The sequence below is a fragment of the Sphaerodactylus townsendi genome, linkage group LG02 (assembly GCF_021028975.2).
Source record: "Sphaerodactylus townsendi isolate TG3544 linkage group LG02, MPM_Stown_v2.3, whole genome shotgun sequence".
Taxonomy (NCBI): Eukaryota; Metazoa; Chordata; class Lepidosauria; order Squamata; family Sphaerodactylidae; genus Sphaerodactylus; species Sphaerodactylus townsendi.
The window spans coordinates 83,627,548-83,652,892 of NC_059426.1; the positions used below are offsets into that span (position 1 = coordinate 83,627,548).

Genomic DNA, 25,345 nt, shown 5'->3' on the forward strand with positions numbered 1-25,345 from the left:
TAGGCAGGCTATAACCCAAAATATACAATAGCATTTGATCTATTTATATAAATTGGCGTTATTTAATATTCTGTTCATAATCAATTTACTGCTGGGACACACCAACTATCATCGCACTTGAGACACGCACTCCAGGTCTGTTGTATATACATCTCACCATGGAATCCAATGGGATTTGAGTCCAAGTATGCTTAGGATCATGTTACAGTTGGCCTATTTGATGCAGTTAGTTACTTATTACAGTACTGGATACATTTCCATAACCACAAGAACCCTCATATTGCTCAGTGTAGTTAAGATAGATGGGGAATGCATGAATCTGCACATTTCATGGCAAAAATTGATAAATAGACCTGCATCACTGTCAAACAAGGGCATCTGCTGCGGTAATTAGGTACAGTGGTATGGGGAGGTTTTGTTAGCCTTTGTGAGAAAAAACTGAGGGTATTCCATTAACTATACAAGACAGCTGAAGCCATCCTACGTTTGTGGGAATGAAAACATACTGTTTTTGCATCAAACTAGAAACATGAATAACAATCTGTTACCATCCGCAGCCCTTTCAATGTTTACTCACCTTTGGAATTTTATTTATCAATTTTATAGCCGCAATGAAAAGAATCCAGCCAACAACAATCATTGTTGTTTCTCCCAAAATATTCCAATTTACACCATATGATTAGATGCAGCCTGCTTTTAAGAGGAAAAAAGTTGAAGCGAACTCAGCTTTCGACTGCTTTTAAGTAGCCCAGTATGTTAGTGGCTATCTCTTATGAACCAGACTGTATTATGGACTTGATTATGACATCATTTGTTATATAACAATTGCTTCAACTACTGTGACATAAGTGAAATAGTTATTGTAACTGTATCAAAGACTTTTTTGATAGATGATATCAGAATTACAGGAGCAGATGAGTGTGTGATAACCCTCAAGATATTTTCACTCTGAAGATCAGTCTGTCAATTAACTTCCATGTTCTCTCCTACTGTTAGACATCATGACGTCCTTGGGTTTTAACATTTGCACTCTGATCTTATTCAAGAGTACTCAAAAACAGGGGTATTGTAGCACACAGTGGCCAAATCTGTGGAAACTTTAAAATCTGGAGGCAGTGGTTATAAACAGAAACTGATCATTTTACAATTTGAGAAAAGCACCAGGATTGCAGAAAAAAATGAATTAAAAAAAATTGAGGGATTAATTAATATCCCCCAAAGTAGGAGTAGCTATAGCTTTAAAAATTAATGCTGTCACTGTTAGGCAATCACAATATTAATCACTTGGTTTCTGTCAGTAAAAAAGGAGGAGAGGTCAGTACACTTTTGACCTTTGAGGTGGGAATCATTGGGCCAGGTTCATCAGCAACCCATCAGCCAGGCTGCTTGCTATTGCTCAACAGCAGCTATCCCATGGAAGCCAGTGTTCTAAATGTTTTAGAATAGAGTCAGAGAGCCAGGTTCAAATCCCCACCTACCATAGAATCTGCTGGGCCAGACACAGTCTAATCTAAGGATGATGTAAAGATAAAGCAAAATGATGTACAGAATCACAGAGTTGGAAGAGATCACAAGGGTCATCAAGTTCAACCCCCTGCTATGCTGGAATACACAATCAAAGCCATCCAGCTTCTGTTTATAAACCTCCAAAGAAGGAGACTCCACTATCCTTGGAGGCAGTGCATTCCACTGTCAAACAGCCCTTACCGTCAGGACGTTCTTCCTAATGTTTAAGCGGAATCACTTTTCCTGCATCTTGAATCCATTACTCCTTGTCCTAGTCTCTGGAGCAGCAGAAAACAAGCTTGCTCCACTTTCAACATATCTCTTTAAATACTTAAACATGGCTTTCACCCCTTAGCCTTCTCTTCACCAAACTAAACATACCCAGCTCCCTAAGACTCTCCCCTTAGAGCATTAAATACAGACCTTTTACCATATTGGTTCCCCTCTGTAACTGTGGGCCTTTCCCCACTTTTCCTGCTGCTGCTGTCGCTGCGCGCTACTCTCAGTGCGCAGCATCCCTGGCGTGTGTCCGGGTGTCCCCACGACCCCGTGCTCTGCGGGGTCATCAAAAGGCGCCGTTTTCGCCAGCGCCAGGGATGCCGTGCGCTGAGGGGGTGCAAGAGCGGCAGCGTCGGTGCGGCTGCGCTGTTGCCGCCCCTGACGTGGGGAGTGCAGTGGGACCCCGCGCTACTTGCGGAGAGTAGCGCGGGACTTAAGGTAAGTGGGGAAAGGGCCTGTAAGAAGTTTTGGGTCCAGAGTATGCAGAAATACATTGTATAAATACAGTAAATAAATAATAAATATTATAAGAGACAAGCCAAAGGTAGATTTATGGGTGGGTGGATGGATGGGAAGGAGAGAAGAAAACAGGAGAAGGTGAGGATATGTGCACCAACACAATCAGATGCACACTCATTTCTTTTAAAATTAAAGACAGCTTTTCACTATGATCCACACTGTCAAAAGCTTTGCTTCTATGAAACACAAACCAATTTCTCCTAAAATTCTCTTGTATGTTTCAGTTACCAACATAAATTTGCAATATGATCTCTAATGCCTCTTCCTTTTCTGAATTCAGCTTGGACATCTGGCATGTTCTACATATGGTAGCAGTCTTTGCTGTAATTTTTTTAGAATCACTTTACTTGCATAAGAAATTAAGGTGACAGTCCGATAGTTGCTTGCAATCTTTGATGTTTCCTTTTTTGGAATTGGAATGTAAATTGCACTTTTCCAGTCTCTGGGTCATTGTTTTGTTTTCCATACTTGTTTTCCTCAGGGTGATTTGTTTCTCCCAATTGCTCTCAGTGTAGCTTTTGCTTCACCTTCTAAAACTGTAGGTTCCGTCTCAAAAGATTCTTTGAAAGAATCAGTAATCCTTGCACTTTTTCAGCGTACTGCTCACATCTTGTCTTTTCTTTTTTAATTTTTTATTGTATAGAATATATGTGTAGCAGTTACATACAGTATATTTATTCGAACTATACATTTTACCTTTCCCCCCTTCGTTATTCAAGCAAGCAGCAGAAAGTTCATTCTCTGTATTCTCTTCTCCCAAATGTCTTCATTAAATTTGGCTTCTTTCATCCAGTTCTCAAACATTGTCCATATCTTCATAATGTCTCTTAATTTTTCTTGCCATAGCATATTTTTAACATCATCTCAAAAATTTCTAACTGTATCTGTTCCCATATGTATTCCAACCATTTTGAGATTGTCCATTTCTTATTATCTTTTCAACCCAATGCTATAACCGCATGTGCAGCTCTAATCATAATTTTATCTCGCATCTTTTCTTTATCCTGGTCAGTTGATGTATTTCCATATTGATTTTTCAGCATACCTAAGTAACCATGCTTTAAATTCCCCATTGATTTCCTTGATCTCGTGGAACAGATCTCTTGTTCTTCCTTTTTTGTTATTCTCTTCAAGCAGGACCATTTTGACCTGGCTCCAGCCTGATGGAACATTCTGTCAAATGAGACCATGGTCCTGTAGGACTTACCTCAATTCTGCAGAGCCTGCATGACAGAGCTATTCTGCCAGGCTTATAACTGAGGGCAGCAACAGGGAGTATTACGTCCATCTTGGCTGGCATCTCTTCTTGAACCAGTGTGAATGACTATTAAATTGTCAATTGTCTCAGCAAAACCTTGAAGCCAAGACACTGACCAGATAGCAGTTTGCTAGAAACACGAATTATTCTAAAGGGCTCTGCTATTTTGTTGCTGACAAGCAGCGAATGTTCTCAATCAAGGTTGACAATGTAAACAGCTGCATTTATTCTCTTGACAAAAGGTATCCATAAAACTGTCAATAAACGACTACCCTGTTATTTAGAATGCTGGGGCCGGAATGTGGTGAAACTCCCCATCAGATAATAAAAGATTGTATTTTAAAGTGTTAATTCGAAGTGCCATCCCCTGTAATTTATGTGTTCCTTATCTTTTGTTACGCATGGATCAAACATTTTTTCCCAGGATTTTCTCTATGAAAGGGGTTTACTTTTTGTAGTCGGGGAGTCTCTGGCCGATACTCCCCGTCACTTTGAATGAACTTGTTTACTTGAGCTCTCGTCTCCTAGCTATCCTTTCCCCGTCCCCTGCCGGAAGCTGGCAAACCGCACTGTTACTGCCTACAGTAACATAGATAGTGAAATAAAATTTGTTTGCATAATGTGTTACTGGACCCCTGAGAGTTCCGCAGCTTGATTCACTTGACGCTTTACACGATGTTGTTAGCCCGTGTTTGTGACACTTCGCGAGCGACTCGCTCTACCGGCCGGTGCAGCCTTGCATGCCTCAGCGGTGTGAGTCATGCACCTTGAAAGGAGGAAGAGACTGATGCTGGAGGGCCGGCCGGCGCGCCTTTTCTTGCCCTGCCCTTCAGTGACTGGTTTGTTTTGGTCTTCGTCAGTAACTGAGATGAGACCAGGAAGCGTTTCTGGGCCTTAGAAAACCAAGTCATGGAGTTCTCCGAAGAGAAGCTGCGGAAATGGCTGACGAAGGCAAGGCTCCCGGCCCGCACGAGCTACCAACTCTTCTCTCCACGCGCCGACCCAGGAATACCACCCCCAGAGGGGCGGGGCTGAGCTGAAGGGGGGGGGGGGCACGTTAGCTGGTTGTCTTTTCCTGAACTCAATCAGTTTGCCTCCCCCCTTCCTTTCACTTTGTTTTTTTAAATTATTTTTGGGCGTTGATGCGGTGCTCAGTTGGTAACCCTTCCCTGTAATTCCTCTGCTCGGATAACTGGTATGGCTTCACTGTAATAAGTGAAAGTAGTCACTGATGAGCCAAAGACGGCCTTCCTGGAAATATGAGTAGCTTTCTTAACTATGGCAACCCTGGCCCGTAGAGCCCAGCAACTCCAGACACGAAGTCTTTGCTCCTGTTGTATGCTATGGGCTCCTGGAAACCACCTTTTCAAACAGACTTCCCAGTTCTGCCCAATCCATTCTTGCATCTTTCCAGAGGAATGTAGCTTTTTTTTTCTTTGAGGCCGGGTGTGCGTGGGGGCACTTGAAAAAAAATTACTTGGTGTGGTTTTTAATGTACCCTTGTTTTAAGGAGCTAAGTGTGATGCATTGTTCTTTCTTCAATTTATGCTTACAACAATGCTATGACGTAGGTTAGACTGAGAAAATGATATGCCCAACATTACCCAGTAAGTTATTGCATGTAGGAATTTGAAGCTGGACATTTCTGGTTAACACTTATATATGTGGGTTTGAGAGCAATGCACAGTTGCAATTAGGAGAACTAAGGGGCCTGGTGAATGTATGTTTTATAATGTTGCATAAACAAGATTTTAGGAATATAACAACTCCTTTAAATGTTTAACGGTGGTGTATGTTTTTTTTAAGAGAGAATGTGGTCAGGGTTTTATCCATCTCAAATGCAAAGACCTCATTTTTTATTAAATGCATAGTCATTTTGACAGTTAAATATAACTAAAATGGACTTCTCAAAGGACTGGCCTAGTTGATGTTGAATTGACAATTCTCATATGTTTAGAACTGCAGCTGCCGTGGTTAATATATTTATAACATGCTTTAAATACTTGGCTACATAAAAAGAAAGTTGGCTGAATTATTTTAAAAATTATTTTGTTTTCAGTATAAATTCCGGGATCTGACCATTGAAGAGCTGAAGAGCGTAAATGAATTGTACCCAAACACTACATTCTCTATGAACGCCTATAGTAAGAATAACTTCTACTATTTTGTCCAATTGGTAAACTGTGATTGTATGGTTTATATTTTTGACAACTAGCACTAGTTATTTTAAACAATTAAATTCTACTGGCATATAATTATTGAGTGTTGTCCACACTCAACTACTGAACATAAAATTTGGAATCATCAGTAATTGATCATTTATCACTGTTATGTTCACTCTTTTAATTGCCTCAAAGCATGAGGGCCCTAGCCCTAGTATAAAGTGTGAATAAAGTATAATAGCATTTTATAGGAAATAAATGTAATTCATACAAACAAACAAACACAACCCAGCGTTCTTTTTTTTAAGCTTTTAAGGATGGGTCCCAGAAAGATCTTCTGAATCTTAGTGGCACTGTTCCAGTGAAATATCAGGGTGAGTGCCAAAACATTCTTTTGATTTTGTACTACTTGATGTGCAGTCATGTGATTTCTAATGTTTCTGATCAAAGTGGAACAAGACTGGACAGCAGTGTTGAAATGGGAGACTAATATTTATTTCTTGAAAGATCAAGGCTGTTTTCACATGGCTGTGCACCATTCAAATAGCAGCATAAGCAGGTAGTGGGAACAATATCAGTACTCCTCCCCATTCCCAAGCCACTCACTTGCTGTGGCGGTCCTTTATCAGCTCATTTGTCTCCTCCGCCCCCACCGCAACTGCAATGGTGATTGTGATCCCTGCCCCCCCCCCCCGAAACACACACAAGTCTGAACTGCCCTTCTTCTCACTTTCCCTTTGTCTACTGAGCCCTACTGTAATGCAGCAGCAACATCAAGGAAACAGTAATACTTTAAAGGACTAGGCAGGAGGGGGAATGTTATGCGGCAGTAAACTGTCCCTTGCCTTTATGAACATGGAACATAGTGCCACTCTCTATCCTTGAAGAGGCAATTGAGGGTGTGGACACTTCCCTGCAGCCACTCTGGAGTTTCCCTTTGAGCTGGATAAGTGTAAGTTATTTTTTTCCCTCTGGCTTCAAGGAGAAAGTGTTGGGAATAGTATGAATCATGCTGGAAATAGGCAAGATGTCATGTGGATGTTCTGTTTTAATGCTGCCTTGGCATAGCTAAAAATCTGTATGGGATGACATGCATTCAAAGCTACTGCGGTGTAAGGTAAGCGAGTGAATGGTCCCATGCCCAGCAGCTGCTTTGCCAGTTTTTGCAATGGCAATTGAAACCCATTTTTAAAAAATTGTTCAGTCAGATACAACAACAAAAATGTCCAGAAGGTATGGGGGTTTTTGCATTAGTTTTTTTTAATTGTAACTTGGTATTTGCATAATCGATCAAGAAACATTGTCTTATTTATATTAACTTATGTTTTGTATTTTGACAGGTAATTGTTATAATATTCCAATTCACTTGTGGATTTTAGATTCTCATCCTTTTACACCTCCAATTTGCTTTTTGAAGCCCACTGCAAACATGGGAATTTCAGTGGGAAAGCACGTAGATGCACGTGGAAGGATATACTTGCCATATCTACAAAACTGGAGCCATGTAAGGGCTGCATACACATGTGCTGTTATGTCCCTGAGCTGATTTGGCATTTTTATCTTATTTGGTGTAATGTATGCAATTGTATATATATTTATATTTTACACACTACCCACCAGCTTTCCAGAAATACATATGTTTATAATAGGTGTGCATGAATGCAGAGATGGAGGATCCTGTGTGCAAGCAAAATCTAGGTCAATGATATGCATTCCATGGCTCACTGACAGTCAAACTTGCAGTTAACCATCAACCAAAAGAGCCACGTGACTGATGTATGCTCCGTGCACCATTTCACCATACACCAACAATAAAATATAGTATTAATATGAAATGTGTATAAATACAACCCTTATAGTTCCAGAGTACCTCTGGGTATGTAAGGCTTTCTGTCCCCACCAAAGTTGAACCGGAGCCAATTTTGTGTATCTGGTATGAGGGGAAAGGCTTGCAAGTGAGACTTATGCCACAAAACAGGGTGCAACTTTTCATGATCTCTCTATCTTAAAAGTGCCTTTATAGTGGAACTCCAGTGTTGAAAGGAATAGTATGGCTAACCTCTCTCTCTGCTAAGTGGGAACCATCTGCTAATCACAACGCCTACAGGTCAATAGCCTTGCCCAATTTACTGAAACATGGGATGGGCGCCATGTTGAGGAATGCTCAGAAGAACCCAGGGGGCATGTCAAAGAATAACTTTTGGCTCCTGAGCTACTGAATGAGTATCACTGGTTTAGGCCAAACCATGTTAGAGGTAGAAATCAATTGCTACGACCGGTACAAGTAATGTACTTTACATGAATGAATGCCAATAATTTATTTCTATGGAAGAAAGTAGGGACAGACCCCATGCTTTGCATTCAGGTGGTCTCAGTTTCAGTCTCTCATCTCCACTTAAAGGGAGTTTGGGAACTGGGAAAGATGCTGTCAGTCAGCAGAGGATATGGAAAATATAGATCAACTGTGTGATGCTGGAATGCAGCTTCATATGTCTGAACTGGGAGACAGAACTGTTAAAAATACCCCTTGTCCTCTTGTGACCCTAAGGACCGAATCAATTCTAGGTAGCTGGGTAGAAACAATTCTGATTTCTAGTTTCTGTCGCAGAAAGCCTCTGCTGGATTTGTATGAAGAGCTGATTGATCAACTCCTATATTTCAAGGACAGTGCACATTTTTGTGAGGAAAATATTGTGGTTCTCATTACTGCTATATGTATTTCAGCCTCAGTCAATGATTATAGGATTATTAAAAGAAATGACTGCCAAATTTGAAGAGGAGCTCCCCCTGTACTCATTATCATCTTCTGATGCAGCCAGACAAATGGAACTGTTGTCCTATATTGCGAAGTTCACTGAAGGTGTGCACTGCAGGGAAACTTTTAACCTGGTATTCATATCTGTAATTTGTTCTGTGCTGGTAGACTTTGCTTTGGGTTTTCTTTTTTAACAATTTGCTCTTGTCCCAGACAAGCTGAGAAAAGGATCTAGAGGAAGATTCTCAGTTCTGCTAGCTCTTATCTAGCTCAGTTATTTAGGGTAGATTAGTCATTAACATCCCTTCCTAGGAATATCCAAAATACTAATAATTCAGTTATAAACTGTTTGGTTTTTGCGTGCTACTTTGCAGATAAAGTCTTATTACTTTGCTGTGATATCCTGGCTGTTTTTCATATGGTAACTGAACAGAAGACCCCATGGCCATCTTGTGGTCCAAATTTAGACCAATTCAGCCAGCCCTCACTGGCAGACACTCACAAGATGGTGGCTGCTGTGAAGCCAACCACTTGCCTTTTGGATCCACACCCCTCATGACTGATCAAGGCCAGTGGTGATGAGGTACGAGTTCCACTGGAGATCATTAACTCATCCCTTAATTTGGGTGTTGTCTCGGGGTCCTTGAAGGAGGCAGTTGTGATCACCTTGCTCAAGAAGCCACCACTGAATCCTCCTGAGCTGGCTAACTACCACCCAGTCGTGAATGTACTGTTCATGGGTAAGTTAGTTGAAAGAGTAGTGGCTGAGATGTGCCAGGTTTTCTTGGAAGACACATCTGCCCTTGATTCATTCTAGTCATACTTCCAACCTGGCCATGGGATAAAGACTGCACTGGTCGCCTTCACAGGTGATCTACATTGTCAGTTGGATCAAGGTGATTCAGCACTGCCTCTATTAGACCGTTCAGCAGCGTTTGACATGGTTGACTACAATTTGTTGATCTACTGTCATGCTGACATAGGGATTCAAGGAGCTACTTTAAAATGGCCAATCTTTTTTCTACATAGTCAGGGGCAGAGGATAGAGCTGGGAGAGAAAGTGTCGACCCAGAACCCCTTAATATATGGGGTACCTGAGGGGCCTGTTTTGTCCCCTATGCTTTTTAACATGCCCCCTTGCCCAGCTAGTTTGGAGTTTTGAGCTGGGTTGTTACCAATATAAAGATGCTCTTTCTGTTTATGAACAGCTAGCTAGGTACTCTTCCAGATACCCTGGCTGAGTGATTGGGGGCTGTGGTGGCATGTTTAAGGCACAGCCAATTGAAGCTGAATCCATCAAAGATGGAGGCAACCCAACTCCCTACTCTGGACGGTGTCCAGTTAATATCATCTTCTTTGGTTAGAAGTTTAGGTATGATCTTGAACCTCTCTCTCTCTTTGGAGACCCAAATCAATTATGTTGCCAAGGTGGCCTTTTTTATCTTCATCAGACCTGGAAGCTTTTGCCCCACCTTGACCTATTTATAGTAATCTAGACTTGGTTATTGTAGCTGTATTCGGGGCTACCCTTGAGGCTGCTCTGGTTGCAGCTGGTCCAGAATGCAGCTGCTTGGATCCTCACAAGGACCCCCTGGACAGCACATATTCAACCTGTGCTCTGGCAGCTGCATTAGCTCCCATTTGTTTTCCAGATCAGGTTCAAGGTATTGGCACTTACCTTTAAAGCCCTTAATGATCTGGGACCTTCATTTCTTCAGGACTACCTTCTCCAATATACTCCCCAGAGAGCTCTTCTGCAGGCAACTTACTGATGGTCTATCTGGCTGTCCTCAACTATGGCCAGAGCCTTTTTGGCTGTGGCCTCAGCCTGGTGGAACTCTCTGTCCAGAGACACCCAGGCCATTAAACATCCTACCCAGTCCTATTGGGCCTTCAAGACTGAGATGTTCAACCAGGCCTACTTGAGAACAGCAATGGTTTATATGGCTAAAATTGTATCATAGGACCTGCTCTGGATCACAGGACCCACTCTGTTGTTTGCCACCCAGTCCCTCCACCTGTCAGCCTTTCTGATTATCACCTGGGTTGCTGCTAGCCACGGCACTGTCCAGTTTTTTTGGTAGGGTCATTACTGATTTTAATTTGGGTTACTGATTTTATTTCACTATTTTTTTAAACTGACAGATGTAGGATACTGAGTTTATTGTGGTTTTAATAGTTTTGATAATACATTTTGTTGTGAGCTGCTCTGCTTGACTGGGGAGGACAGGATATAAAATAAAGAATAAATAAATATAATTAGGGTTGCTTTCTTTCTCCTCATGGGTGTCCTGTGTCTGTAACAGCTGATCAGCAGACAGAAATTCAACACAAAGAATTTATCTGGCATGAGAGTCCAAAACTGGGGAGTGCAGCTCCTGTTGAATATCTGTCTTTAGTAAACTGTGGTGTGGTGATGACCCAGGAGCCCTGCTAGTATGCCACGACTACTTATAAAATAGGCAGAAACAGACATACAGGAATAAGCAATGCAATGATGCCAGTGAACAAAAACATTTTTGGTCTCCTTTGCTGCATCTGCAACCCTTACATCTTCCTTTTGCAATTTTTTGCTTCTTGTAAGAAAACTGCAATCTTGTGCCTTCTTGCATGAGACTAAGTCCTGTTGAAATCAGCAGTACTTACTTCTCTGAAAGGATCCATTAGATCAGGCCTTCTGCAGACCACCATGGCTACAGTAAAAACAGTTTAAGTATTGTCACACCCCACTATTGTCATTCATGTAATTCCAGTGTATACAGCTGTACAGATTATGTTATATAAATTGCTATATGCTGTTTTAGGTGAAAACAATACACAGTCAAAGAGTAAGAGAGACGAGGAGAAAAGCAGTGGAAGATTTAATAAAGTGACCATTATTGGAGCAGGAGATCTGGGTCTTGCTTGTATACTAGCTATTTCTGCAAAGGTAGGTACCATATATAAAAAGATGCTTCTGTAATGATGACTATAGTATATAATGGTTTGTTTTAGTGCAGCTTCATTCTTGATCTAGTCTAATAATTCCCATTATTATATATATCAAGGCTAGCATATTCTGTAAGCATGTCCTATTACTTTTACAATAATAATGATGAAGTATTCAGATAGACTGAACTGGGCATGAAAATAAGCACTTTAATATCTCATTGATTTCATTATGATTGGAATTACAAGAACTAAAATAACTTTCTGTTTAAATTTATAACAGCAATTTGCTTTCAGAAAAAGGATTGCATATCACCTCTTAAAATCAAGCTAATTAGAGTAAGAAGAATAAGAAGAAATCTAGTCGATAAATTGGTTCATAGCACATAATGGTTGCTAAATAATTGATTAGACAATCTAATTGGTAATGTTTAACTGAATTGCATTATTTCTATCTTTTATTATTTTAATATTTGACAATAAAATAAAATGTGCCTCAGAAGTTGCATGATTTAGAAGTCTGTATTTTCATTAATGGAAGAGAATATTTTAAAATCCTGTACAGGGCGTTGCTGACAAGGTGGTTGTCTTGGACTGTTCAGAAAGTACAATAAAAGGAGGAACAATGGATTTAGAAATTTTTGCCCTCCCAAATGTGGAAATCAGCAGAGGTAATGTATTGAATTTCTGGTATGTGTTTGTGTTTGTCTGATAAAGTGGAAGGAAATACGGGGACATGCAGAGTGTTGTTCTTTGGACTGCGATATGAAGGCTAAAATATTATCTGAATATAGTATTATTTTCAATGTTTTTGGACCCAGCTTACCTTGTTGTGCCTTCTGCTTGCCTGAGGGCTCCTGGGTGAAAGGAGAAGAGTCACATCATGAGCATCCTTCCACTCATGCTTCATAGGATCGAAGCTACTATACTGGTAGACAGAAAAGCAAAAGTAGTTCTTCGAATTTCATTTGTACATTTCATCACTTCAACACTTGTAATAATGGGTTATAATTTTTTTCCTTGGTGTTTCTTAGATTTTTCTGCCACAGTAGATTCCAAAGTGGTGGTGCTTACAGTTAATCATTTAGGCAATGCTCAGTCTTATCTGGATGTTGTGCAGAACAATGTGGATCTGTTCAGAGGCATCATACCATCAGTATCACACTATAGTCAAAATAGTATATTGCTTGTGGCATCCCATCCAGGTATGGCAATATTTACCTTTATGATTTATTGATCCCTGGATCAATAAACTGTGTAACAGCTATTTTGAAATGAATAGGTGTGTTTCTTAACAGACATAAATGTGCTGTTTGTAACAGTACTGGACTAAGAGTATATTTAACATCTTGTCTGTTGTGAAAATCATGAGACATAAATGACTTGTGTGTTGTTGTTGTTTTTTAAAAAAATGCTTCACAGGAAAATTTGTACTTCCCTAATTTTGAAGGATTTTGTAACATGGATATTTCAACCTCCCCTACCCAGAACTAGGAAACTCTTAGACTGTGTTCCTAACAGCCCAATCCACAGCTGGAGGAGGTGGCCGAGGACAGAGCTGCTGCCATGCTACCTCCAGATGGCTTCCATGCAGTGCAGGGAGCCAGCACACAGCAAAAAAACCCTCATCCACATGGAAGCCCTCCATAGGGCTTAGCAAAGTTATGCCACCCTTTTGGATGGCGTAACTGGAGGTCTGGTCAAGGCATTCCTGGCCCTAAAGCCCGGGTGGAAGCCGACTAAAGCTCCATCCCCAGCCTTCTCCCCTGCATTTCTCTGAATAATGCCCACTTCTGGGATTTGCCATCATGCCGGTATCTTTACCGTCTCCACCAGCGGGGATACCCCTTGCGCCAATGGAGGCGGCGAATGCATTGGCACAGTCCTGCACTGATCCCACAGCCCATTCGGCCCCCTCCCCCATCTGGATTGGGCTCTCTGTGTGCTTACCTGAAAGCTTAATTTAAATAAAAGAGGCTGAGATGCTGGTTCTTGAATCAGGGCAGGTGTGTAAACAAGCATGCAGAATTGAAGCTTAAGGACAAAATGCACTGAAAACTAGTAAACAGTGAAACTGATTTATACCAGATCTACATGCTTAAACCATCCTAACCAATCCTAAGCAGGTTGCTTACTCCCAGGAACGTGTCCTTAAGATTGCAGCCTAACATTTATTGTTGTTTATTTATTGTTTGGACTTTTATACCGCCCCATCCCCGAAGGGCTCACAGCAAATGGTGAATTATAGAATAATGTACAATGGGAAATATAGTGATTCAGCTGAAGCGTAAAAGGAATGTAGAGTGATACAAAATTATACTAAAATATCTTTTGTGATCTTAGTCAGACTATTAATGTTTATGGAGATTAATAGAATTGCTGATGCCCATTTTTTATACCTCCTCAAAGACTGATGAAAATGATCTTGGTTTTTTCTTGTGAATTTGAATGTCGTGTTGAACTACAAATACAATTCTGTATCTCTTCATATATATATATATATATATTTGTTGAACATACAGTGGAAATAATGACATATGTAACATGGAAGATGAGTGGATTTGCCAAAAGCAGAGTTATTGGGATTGGTTGCAATCTGGATTCAGCAAGATTTCAATATATTTTTGCAAACCTGTTAAAATCACAGTCCAGAGCTGAAGATACTTGGATTATTGGTGAACAAGGAGAAAACAAAGGTAAATTTATGAATGAAAACATAGCTGCTTTGTTGTATTTTCTTTCTCCTCTTAGAAAACATTTGTCTGAACAACAACAAGGATCTCCGGATGCTAGATCATACCACATGGAACAAGGCCATGGAAGGGATCTTAGCTGCTTCCAATTGCATCCCTCTGTGCTGTCCCTCCCCAAGAAGCTATTCTTGAAGGTTGGGGAATGTGATACAGGAAGCTGCAATAGGAAGGGGAAATTGGCAGCAATATCACCCCCTTGTATGAATGCCTGCTGTATTTTTGAAAGAGACTGTCAGAATGAGTGGGAACTAGCAAAGATATTTTCCTCCAACAAACTCCATTTATGATGGACAGGAGCCAACCCAGTATCTCAGGCCTGTCTCCATACTCTTTGACAAATGTTCGTCACCTGAACATGAGTCTTGCAGGATCAGACCATTTTGTTCAACATACTGTTTCCCACGATGGCCTGTCAAATGCCCCGTTACCTCTGTATTCCTTCACTCTGTAACAGACTGTCCTATACTGGCTTCTCAAGCAACTGTGTTGGTAAAGTGACTGTGACAGTCTTTTTTTTAAAGTGCATTCTAATAGAATTAAACCTCATCATTCTGACTATGCTTATTGCAGAATAGCAGTAATCACAGATAAAGTGGGGGTGCAGAAATGCACTGATTAAAAATATATAAACTGAACCATGGCTTAGCAGTATAAAAACTATTTTTAATTCTGCATCATAAGCAATACTTAAGTAAAGAGATACCAAAATAAATAACTTCAACCCACAAAATAGTTGCAAAATAATTTCTGACACTACTCACATCTGTAGTATAAAGAAACAGGATAATCAGTATATTCCTGCTATAGTCCTATGTAAAAGTGTGTGCAGAATTTTGTTTGGAGCAATTTTGCCATGGACCTTAGAAGGCACATTCACGCTAATTGTGATTTACTTTGAACAAAAAGAAGGATGCCAAAGCACAATAATAGCTGGATTCTTGCCTGCTTGAAGGGCACTTTGAATGCCTTTCCCTTTTAGAATAACGCCTCTGGCACTGGTTTATTAGTATTATTTATTTAAGCTCTGTTTACAGTTAAATTTTGTGTTTGAACTTGTTGCTGTCTATCTTTGTGTCCTTGTTGACATCATGGGATCATTTTGCTGTCTATCTTTGTGTCCTTGTTAACATCATGGGATCATTTTGCTTAGATTGTTAGGCATGATCGCACCAAGTTTTCTTTAGTACGTGGGAATTTTCTGAGTTCTGATTCTTTGCAGATGTGAGTAGCGTAATACAGCTCTTTGATAACAGAAATTATTTTGTAACTATTTTGTGGGCTGAAGTTCTTTATTTTGGTACTGTATTACAGAATAACTGCAATTCAGACATGTTTAGCAACATTGTCTACCTGGGCAAACAGGTGGACAGTTGTGAGGGACGGAAAAGGCAGAATAAGCAAGTAATAAGCCCTGGTGTTCTAATAATATCATAGGATGACCTACTCTTTTATGAACCTACCCAACAACTATAGTTATCTTCTGAGACACTGCTTTGAGTGTCCCCACCTTTTGAGATTAGGCAGGTTGCAACCAGAGAGAGGCTTTCTCAGTTGTGGCACCAATACTCTGGAATTCTGTCCCCAACGAGATTTACCTGTCCTTTTTTGTTGCCATATTTTGTTGCCAGTGGTGGAAAGCTTTTTTCTTTGTTGGTGTTCTCTTAGTGAGTTCTCCTTTCTAATTTTTAATTGCATTTTAATGTTTTGTATGTGTATTCTAGCTGTGGTACTGTTTTACTGATGTGTTTTTGTTGGTTTTAATGCTTTTAAAGATGTGATTTTATTATTTTTTAAATGTTAGCCGCCTTCATGTCCACTCATGATAGCAGAAAGATGAGGTATACATTTTGTTTTCAAAAAGTAAAAAATAAATAAATAGGCATCCCTAAAATCTCCTCGGAAGCCAAGGACAGATAATAGTAAGCAGGGCTTTAAAATATATTTGGAATGTTGCCATTCTGGTTTGCATTGCTGACATTGCATTTTTAAAACATCTGCCCCTTATCTTGCACAATTTCTTTGTTCTTGTGTTTGCACTCATTGGATCATGTAGGAGTAACTGGGCTGACAAATTTTTCCAAGCCCTAAGATTCACATACAACAAAGGTAGAAATAGTATAGCAGGTGACTGGAATGGAAGTTGCTTTCTGGCTGTTTTAAGAGAAACACCTTGGAACAGAATTCTGCCCCTCTGCTTTTAAATTTTTAAAAAATGGAATATACATGATAAACATAGGAATTCTTATGGTTAAGATTCAAGTAGTGGAAAAGAAAAAATGTTTGTAATTGTATTGCTTAGTGCCAGCATGGATTGCTTCTACTTCAGGGACAAGTCATCACAGTGAAGATTTAACCAATCGTAATGCCCAGCAGCTATTGACTAAAAGGTAAAACATAAAAGGTAAAAGGTAAAAGATCTACAGGGTAAATGTCTTCATCTAAATATGATTTTCTCCTATCTATAAAATGTGTATCACAATATTCTCAAGTACAAATATGTATAGCTTAATATAGGACTAGTGTTGCTTGCTTTGAAAACCCAATGGCCTCAATTCTAAATATGTTTTTGATGGGTGAAAAAGCACTTTCTTGAGAAGAAAAGAGAGTAGTTTTATTTTTCCTAATTTTTCACTTCAACTGCAGTCTCCCATGCTGTTCCTGGGGAGGATGGTCCAGTGTGAAATAGAAATGAATTATTCTAACATAAAGCCCAAGTGTCAAATACTCTTGATCGCTAGTAAAGTTTCAGGGTTTCTGCCAGTCATCTAATGAGCCTCAGGGCTGTGGGGATTTGAACACAGGTCTCCATAATCCTAATCTGGCACACCGCTGTTTCCCAAACATTTTTTTCAATGGCCCAGTTATTTTAATACCTCTTCTCCGTGACCCACTAAAATTTTATGGCCTATTTATTAGGCTCCCTGGGATGCTGTTTCTGCCCCCACCTCCCTCGCAGCACCAGCATCTGCTGTGAGTTGCGGCTCCATCCCTGCCCCTTTTTGGGTGATCGGCTGGCTGGGGAGGAGCCCTGAAGCTGCTGTATCATCTGGGCTGGGCTGGCTCCAGGTGGGTGGTGCCCTCCAAGCAAAAGCGGGGGGTTGGGCCCAGCCCTGGACATTAGGTGACCCAGCATTTTGCTTTCGTGACCTGGTGCCGGGTCATGACCCACCATTTGGGAAATGCTGTGGCACACTATTCACTTTACCACATTAGCTCCTCATGGTGACATGTATGCTTTGGAGTATATGCAGAGCAGCCCTAAGTAAAGTAAAGATGAGCCAAAGTTAGGGGAAACCATTTAGGGGCCAATATTCTATAGCATAATGCTTGATATAAATAAGATGAATGTAGCAGTGGTTCACTGTTTCTGTTCAACATCCCTGGCATATGTACCAGGGAGGCATATGTACTCGGGGGAGGGTGGTATACACATCGAATAATACAATGCAATACAAAAGAAGGGTACGGAAAATGCAATCTAAATCTATTTTTTTTAATTTGCTTTATGTAGAGCCATGGAAGTTCTGAAAGGAAAAGGCCAAAGATCATGGTCTGTTGGTCTGTCAATAGCTGATCTGATTGATAGTATTGTGAATGATAAAAGGAAAGTACACTCCTTATCAACTCTAGTAAAGGTAAGCATAGGACTAAATCCATTTTGCTCATTAGAATGCATCTATAGATCACTTAGTGTAAAGAAATTTAACAGAATGTTTATAGGCATTAGCGTAAAATATAAGATCAAATTGGGTGCTAGGTAATTTCATAATATACCATAGCCCCTCTGCTTTTCATAGGATGGGAAACACCATCATCTCAAATCCATATACGTAACCAGAAAATAGTTCCTTGTTAACTGTTAGTTTCACAGACAGGAGCGTATACTAAAAAAATCCGTATTTTTTGGATTCGGATATACTGGACCTGAAAAATATTTGTATTCCCAGTTTCCTGGATTCCAAATACTGGTATGGTATTCTGATCCAGCTTTTGAGGGGTTTCTGATATTTTTCAGCTCTATTATTTCCCTATGAGAAATCGTTCAGGGAAACTGGAGGGTGTTTTTAAAGGTACTGGAAACAAAATTTCAGGGGAGCTGCTGGTGCCTGTCCTTCAAGTATCCTCCCCATTTCTAGTCAATTAGATCAAGGGGTTCCATTCCAGGAGCCCATGAACCAGGTGCCCCAACCACCCTCCATTTTTTTGCTACATAGGAAAAAAAATACCCACAAAATGTAAAACCCGAGAAACTCCCCCTTCCTGAACACTATGGAACTTAAAAAACAAAACAAAACTTGAAACTCATAGATCTTACCTAAGCAGCCGGTCAAGTCAATATGAAGGCCCAGGGGACACAGAATGCTGGGGGTGGGGGGAAACAGGCCTAGGAACATGCCAACACCGGCTTGTGATATTCTCAGTTAATTCCAAATATTTTCAGGAATTTTCAGGACCCATTTTTCAGTATACTAAAAAATCCTCAATGTATTTGGGAGACCCAAATAGATCTTGAAAATACTGAAAGTTTTTTTTGGATATATTTTCAGCTTGAGAATATTCAAATAAGGATCCCTATTCAGATGATAGCCTTCAGGGAGCTTTGACTCTCGAAAGCTTAAATCTCAAACAACTTGTCGGTTTCTAAGCTACTACTGGACTTGAATCTCATTTTTTAAAACTTCCAGTTATTAACTTCTCATTCTTATTAACTTCCAGAAAGGGATGGTAACTAATGTATTTTTAAGGCACTGGTATGACTTGAAAGCCAAAGTCATCATCTCTTATATCATGTCTGCCTTGCTAAAAATAGTAATCCTGCCACTGGCTGAAGTAAACCTGAGAAATTTCCCCTCCCTGAACACTATGGAACTTTTTTTAAAGTGAAACTCATAGAATCTTACCTAAAGCAGCCAGGCAAGTCAATACCAAGGGCCAGGGGATACAGAAACACTCCTGGGGGGGGGGGGAGCGGGGGGATGAGATGGGAGGTTGGGGAGAGACAATCCCAGGAATCTGCAAATGCTGGCTTGTGATATTCTTAGTTAATTACAAATATTTTCAGGAATTTGATCTACTATAAAAAGGCCCAGAGCCACAGTGGCAAAGAAAGCAGCTTCATTGCCTCTTCCTTGACTATTTATGAATGCATCTTTTGTTACTGTACACAAGAGGAATAAATATATCTTACAAATGGGGGCCCACATAAATGTGAAGAGATTGGAATGTGAACTCAGATCTCAGCTGTGCTATAAACTAAACAGGCTGACCTCACCAAACCACTGCCATTCAGGGCCACATCAGCAATAAGGGCTAATAATACTGACCTACTGTACAGCAGTGTTGTAAGGGTTGCTAAAATTATGCATATAAAACACTAAATAAGAATGATTGCCATTTGTGTGCATTCTTTCTTCATTTTGTCTCACGTAGTACTCTGATAGACACATATGTGCCATTCCTCTATCACTGCTATATACCATATTTATACAGCTGGTGTAACAGGTGGCAAAAACATCAACAGGATTACCGACTGCCTTCTTTGCTGAGCCCGGTAGCACAGAGCAACATTTGCCTTTAGGCTATGAGTACTTTTATTTCTGAGAAGTTAAAGTGTTAATAGATATATATAACACCTCAACTAATAAGCCTGTGACTAGGGAGGATTCATTTCAGTCACCAGATAGCAAAGATTTCCTGCCATTGGCTATAAAAATGTCATTAAATGGTAGCTTGTATTATCGAGGGGTTTTAAGTTTGTCTAGTGCAGGGGTCTGCAACCTGCTGCTCTCCAGATGTTCATGGACTACAAATCCCATCAGCTCCTGCCAGCATGGCCATGGCCAATTGGCCATGCTGGCAGGGGCTGATGGGAATTGTAGTCCATGAACATCTGGAGAGCAGCAGGTTGCAGACCCCTGGTCTAGTGTAAGTTTGTCTAGTGTATCCAGTGCCAAATTTAAGTTTGTCTAGATTTGGGGGTGGGGATGATAAACTCACAACACTTTTTCTGTGAAGCTATGTTATGCGTGCTTTATTATTATTATTATTGTAGATTTCACAGCTGCCAGATCTTTAGCTGGTTGTTGGCCTTCATTACAATTAGAGCTTCACTCAGAAGCCTAGGAAGTTGTAATGTATCGGCGTAGTATTCGGGCGGATCCCAGCAGGGCCGCCTTCTGAATTTGACAGATGTTAATTTTGTCATTTTGAAGATGTTTCAAATGCTGCCCTAGTGTTTTTGGGATGGCGCCCAGTGTGCCGATTACCACTGGGATGACCTCAGCTGGTTTGTGCCATAGATGCTGAAGCTCGATTTTCAAATTGCTGTATCTAGTGACCTTCTTGTGTTCTTTTTCAATGACCCTGCTGTCACCGGGGACTGCTATGTCGATGATGGTCACTTTCTTGTCCTCGATCACGGTGATGTCTGGTGTATTGTGTTTCAACACTTTGTCTGTTTGGATTCGAAAGTCCCACAGGAATAGGAATAATAATAATAATATTGTTATTATTATTACTATTATTATTAATAATTCATTCAACTTCTATGCCACCCCTCTCTCCTCATAGCCTGTATGATGCTTCATTTTGAGACTATAGTAAATGCCTTAAATGATCGAAAACTAGATACATAAATATATAAATGAGGGGAAATATTGCCAACATGGGTGGTGTTTATATGATTTCAAGAAGGGCCCACGAGACTTGGGGGGGATCCCACCTTCTATCACTAAGCCTGGCGTGACTCCAAACCCTACCATCCACCTTTGAGTCCGGCTGCAGCAATGGCAGGTCTGGGAGTCACTCCAAGCCCAGATTGGCTCTTGGAGCCAGTTGCCACTGAAGCTGGGCCCAGAGTGGCTCCTGGAGTCAACTGCTTCCGGCTCTGCAGAATCAAGGCAAGTATGTAACACTCTTTTATTTTGGTATGGGATTTAAACCCACAACATGTTTTTTTTATGATCTCAGATTTTTATGCAAAATGGGTGGGGGCTGGGAAGTTTGCAGGAAAATCTGTTTAATGTCAGTGTGGTCCTAATCAACAGATTTAGATATTCACAGATGGAGCCACATACCACTCTTAGATATATAAGTGTAAATGCAGCTTACATTCTAGCAGCATAAATACATTCCTGGCTCCTCCTCCAATCTAATGATTGTTAATGTGTATGGAGGGGAACTATTCATACTCTTCCATTCTGCTACAGATTTGCTGCTTTCTCCTGGATTGCAGGAGTATCATGCCCTACTTTCCAAGTGAAAGACAGAAGTATCCAACTTTAAAACATTTAAAATGCAAACAATTTCACCTGTCTTAAGAAAACTCTATTTTAACATCTGTCTATGAGCCACACATCTTTATATATACAGTCATGTCCTCTTTGTAAGTGCCTACTTTTTCTCTTTTGCAGGGGTGTTACAATATTAATTGTGAAGTATTTTTAAGTATGCCTTGTGTACTTGGTATCAATGGAATAACTGAAGTTATCAAACCACCAGATGAGGATAATATGGCAGAGAAACTACAGTCCAGTGCTGCATCAATTCATGATCTTCAAGAACAACTGAAACTTTGAACATTTTCCAGTCCTTGTATTCGTTCCTAAATATTTGAAAGCTGCAAAAAAGGCAACAGTGTTTTCAGAATACTGAATGTTAGATCAGCTCTTGCTATCACAACCAAAATAATTAGAAGATAATGGAAATACTGTCTTTGCACTATACTTTTGTAACCGATAACCTACCAGATAAGATTTCCTATTTTGAACTCTGAATTTTCCACTCTTTGGTCACGATGCTGCACAATGATGACTTGCAGCAATAAGGCACTGCCTTTCCTGCATACATACACAGAAATACACATTTTGTCATGGTGTTGTGCTATATTCCACAAAACGATACTAGGACATTTTACACGCTTTCTGCAATTGTCCATCCAGCAAAATAAGTTGCTGATCAGCAGCTTATTTTTAAAAGTCTATTTGTACTTTAGAAAGCTGCACATGAGCAATAAAAGATGTGGTTAGAAAAGATTGTCACCAACATATCAGCTACTGAGTTCCTTTTTCAGTAAATTTTTAATACATTTTTATGCCAGCAAATTACTGGATGAAAAATAAATGTAATCAATCATTTCATAGTAGAATTTTTCTCATGGCTTTTTGCATGCATTTATCTGAAGACTAGCAGGGCACCCATGCTTCGCTATGCATACCTTCATCACAGGCTCTCTATGAATTTTGGGGTGACATTCAGCATACTTCTTTTCAGCCTGTTTGTGAACTTTGGGGTGACATGCAGCATATTTCCTCACAGCCTGTCTGTGGATTGATGGGTTTGTTTTCGCATATGTTGCAGCAGCTTCCTGTAGTTGTCTTTTTGTAATGCAATGTGTTCTTGCTCTCTTTTACCTGGTGGGCTCCAAAAGACGTCATTTGGAAGCAGCAGTTGTATTTTCGGGATGCAAAAAGGAAGTGTTCTGCCATTGGATGCTGATGAGTGAGAAGGCTGTGAAGAGGTTCAGGGTAGGGTTGAAGGGCAGGGAGCTGGACTGTACCGCCACTGCAGCACATTCCTGGGGACTCATCCCGCCACTTCAGAGCACGACACCAAGCACAGGGTGATCGGAGGCCAAGAGCAATAAACTTGTCTCCACAGTAATCAATCTGATGTCCATATGCAAAAACCGACAAATGTTTAGTAGTCCAAGGTGATAGTGTGGTTTGTAATCTATTTTGATAGTATTTGGCTGTAGCGGTGTGTTAATGTGAGGGTGGGTGGAGGAGTACTTTTTCACAGCCTGTCTGTTAACTTTGGGGTGACATTCAGCATACTTTCTTGCAGCCTGTTTGTGAAGTTTGGGGTGACATGCAGCATATTTCCTCACAGCCTGTCTGTGGACTGATGGGTTTGTTTTCAAATAGGTTCACATGCATTGAGGAGTGCAGTGGTAGAGTGCAGTTAGTGAAGGACATGAAGCTTGTGGTGTTGAACTGTCACCCTTAGAATGTTCGTGCAGCATGTCTGTGGACTGAGCAGTTGGTTTGCCCTTAGAATGTTCACACAGATGGCCACAGATGAGCAGTGAAAACAGTAAATAGGTAATAAATTGAGTGAAAGTGAATATTTTGGGAAATTCTTTCTCAGTGAGCACCTGGAGTACGTAAGGAACAGGTGTGCCAAATTTCATGTGTGTGGCTTCAGTGGTTTTTGAGTTCTGTTGATGAGTCAGTCAGTCGGTGAGTGGTATTTCGCGTTTATATATGTAGATTTACAAAGATTTCTTGAGGAGAGGGAATATTGAAAAGAACCATGAGATGTATATTCCTCTGCTACAGAAGTCAACAAGCCAGACCTTTGTTGTAGAATGCTCCAACTGGGTCCTAGTGCCTACTAGTTTGCAAAAGGCAAGTACTGGTGATAGTTGTTCAAAGCGCTATAAATGCTCTTGTATCAAAGTTCCATGTTCAGTAATGCACAACATAATGGTTTTGACAAAGGCTGTGTGTAAAAATGAATGATACTTCTCATATTCGTTTGGGACTATATTCTAATGCGGAAGCATACAATTTTCTCCACCACTTAACCTCAACTGACCATACTAATATCTTTTTGTGAGACAGAGTATAGCCTGCTGCAAATGTATTAAGCTGTCAGAAGAAACACACTGTGGCTATATGCCATAATGACACATTGGACAGAATCCACAGTTCCAATTTACAGTTTGCTACAGTAACCATGCAGTAAGAAATAGCTGAACATTGGGGATAGATCTCCCTTTACCATGCCTTTAAAAATGTATTCCTCCTTCTTAAACTTAGAAAAATAGAAAGTAGTTCTTGGTTATAGTTAGCAAACATACATTTGATTAACAAAAGGCAAAATACTGATCAAAATACTATGGACAATAAATATTTTAACCTTTTCTTATGTATATTTGCAATTACATGCGTTGTTTTTATATTTTATAGACATGTAGAATAGAAAAATAATTCTCAGTGAGATACCGTTAGTAAAAATATAAAAGCTTTGCTAGTACTTTCCAAAAACAAGCTTGATTCACTGCCAACTTTAAAGATGAAAAACTAATTAGGAGACACAAGCTAGTGACCCAGGTTCCAATTCCTTTCTGAGTGACTTTGGGACAGACACACACTCCTGGACTAACCTACCTCACAGGGTTGTTGTGAGAAAATGGAAGAGAATTATGTAAGCTATACTTTAGATCCCCACTGAGATGAAAGACGGGGTATGATTAAAGTACATAATAAGTAATATTTGCTTGCTTCATATGAGACAGTGAGATGTCTTAACTAAACACTGCACTATGTTACCAACCTCTCCTGAGGCTCGACTACATTAAGTTGCATCGGCGATCAAAGATAGTTGTAAAACTTCAGAGAAACATCTCAACGACGTTCCGCAACGACAGAAACCAAAGGGTTAATGCTTATACCCGGCAACGGTCTTTTCAGCGAACTGAGCTGCGCCTGCTTGTGGTCACGTTACAGTGATTCGGATAGGCGCCGGAAGTGACGTAAGGCCACGGGCCGGAGTCGGCCGGAAGGAGCTGTTGGAACTGAGGCCGGGCTTCCTGTTGGAGCGGGAGTTGAAGTTAGCGAGCGGGGGAGCTGCGGGTGGCGACGACCCGTCGAGGGGGGTGGGTGGGAGTGGATTGGGTGTCCCGCTCTCGGGAGCGCGGCTGCCGCCGCCATGGCCTTGTCGGAGAGTCAGCTTAAAAAAATGCTTGGCAAGGTAAGGCGCGAGCAGTCAGTCGGCCTGCCCCTCCCAGCCGTCTCGCCTCGGAGCGAGGTCTTAAATCCCCACCGTCTTCGCCTACCCCCCCCCCCCGCAATCTCCCCTTGGGTGCTGAGACCCTGGAACACCCCCACCCCCGGCCGCCGTTGATTTCGAATGGAGGCAGGTACGGTGGGGTCTGTTCTTTCTCGGCTTCCTTTTCTTGCTGCAGAGAGAGTAAAACCTTCCCCAATTCCTAAAATCTGGAGAAAGTGAAACTGAATCTTTGGCAGTACTAAAATGGATAGAGATGTCGAAATCCCTTGTAGCTCAGAATGTACCACCAGGCAGCTAAACAGTGAAATAATCGAATCTGCCCCCCTTCTCCCCCCCCCCCCTTGTCACTACCCACTACTTTCAGCGCTCGTGTCCCCAAGCCAGTTCGATT

The 25,345-nt window shown here is 40.7% G+C and overlaps 2 protein-coding genes and 1 long non-coding RNA gene across 7 annotated transcripts in view; 2 read left to right on the forward strand and 1 right to left on the reverse strand.

Moving 5' to 3' along the window:
• LOC125425929 overlaps positions 1-24,653 on the reverse strand; it is a 28,202-nt gene extending 3,549 nt beyond the window's left edge. Inside the window, exons 1-2 of the long non-coding RNA XR_007243477.1 lie at positions 24,499-24,653; positions 12,234-12,335 (exon numbers count right to left, since the gene is read on the reverse strand). This is a non-coding gene — a long non-coding RNA (uncharacterized LOC125425929). The remainder of the gene's footprint in view (positions 1-12,233; positions 12,336-24,498) is intronic.
• On the forward strand, positions 4,327-22,306 carry UEVLD (UEV and lactate/malate dehyrogenase domains). Of its 3 annotated transcripts, none has more exons than XM_048483729.1 (12): positions 4,332-4,513; positions 5,622-5,706; positions 6,033-6,098; positions 7,065-7,228; positions 8,449-8,584; positions 11,284-11,408; positions 11,973-12,078; positions 12,442-12,612; positions 13,930-14,103; positions 16,460-16,547; positions 17,672-17,795; positions 21,573-22,306. In XM_048483729.1, exons 1-12 carry the CDS (start codon positions 4,472-4,474, stop codon positions 21,735-21,737), a joined length of 1,446 nt encoding a protein of 481 aa, XP_048339686.1. In that variant the 5' UTR covers positions 4,332-4,471; the 3' UTR covers positions 21,738-22,306. The 3 variants fall into 3 exon arrangements, with proteins under 3 accessions (XP_048339688.1, XP_048339686.1, XP_048339687.1); XM_048483730.1 differs by lacking the exon at positions 4,332-4,513 and adding an exon at positions 4,553-4,757; XM_048483731.1 differs by lacking the exons at positions 12,442-12,612; positions 13,930-14,103; positions 16,460-16,547; positions 17,672-17,795; positions 21,573-22,306 and adding an exon at positions 12,229-12,428 and having other exon boundaries at positions 4,327-4,513.
• A 109-nt stretch (positions 24,654-24,762) lies between the features above and the next one.
• Positions 24,763-25,345, forward strand: part of TSG101 (tumor susceptibility 101) — a 42,392-nt gene continuing 41,809 nt past the window's right edge. For 2 of the 3 annotated variants that reach the window (XM_048484837.1, XM_048484838.1), the window contains exon 1: positions 24,763-24,915. In XM_048484837.1, coding sequence (XP_048340794.1) covers positions 24,874-24,915 — 42 coding nt within the window. In that variant the 5' untranslated portion in view covers positions 24,763-24,873. The remainder of the gene's footprint in view (positions 24,916-25,345) is intronic. The other variant, XM_048484839.1, reaches the window with a different exon arrangement.

Bases quoted from the DNA above. Each gene is read 5' to 3' on its own strand.
- UEVLD (XM_048483729.1), top strand. From the start codon at position 4,472: ATGGAGTTCTCCGAAGAGAAGCTGCGGAAATGGCTGACGAAG. The intron at 4,514-5,621 runs GCAAGGCTCCCG...TTTTGTTTTCAG, and splicing joins TGCGGAAATGGCTGACGAAG to TATAAATTCCGGGATCTGAC. The intron at 12,613-13,929 runs GTATGGCAATAT...TTGAACATACAG, and splicing joins GCTTGTGGCATCCCATCCAG to TGGAAATAATGACATATGTA.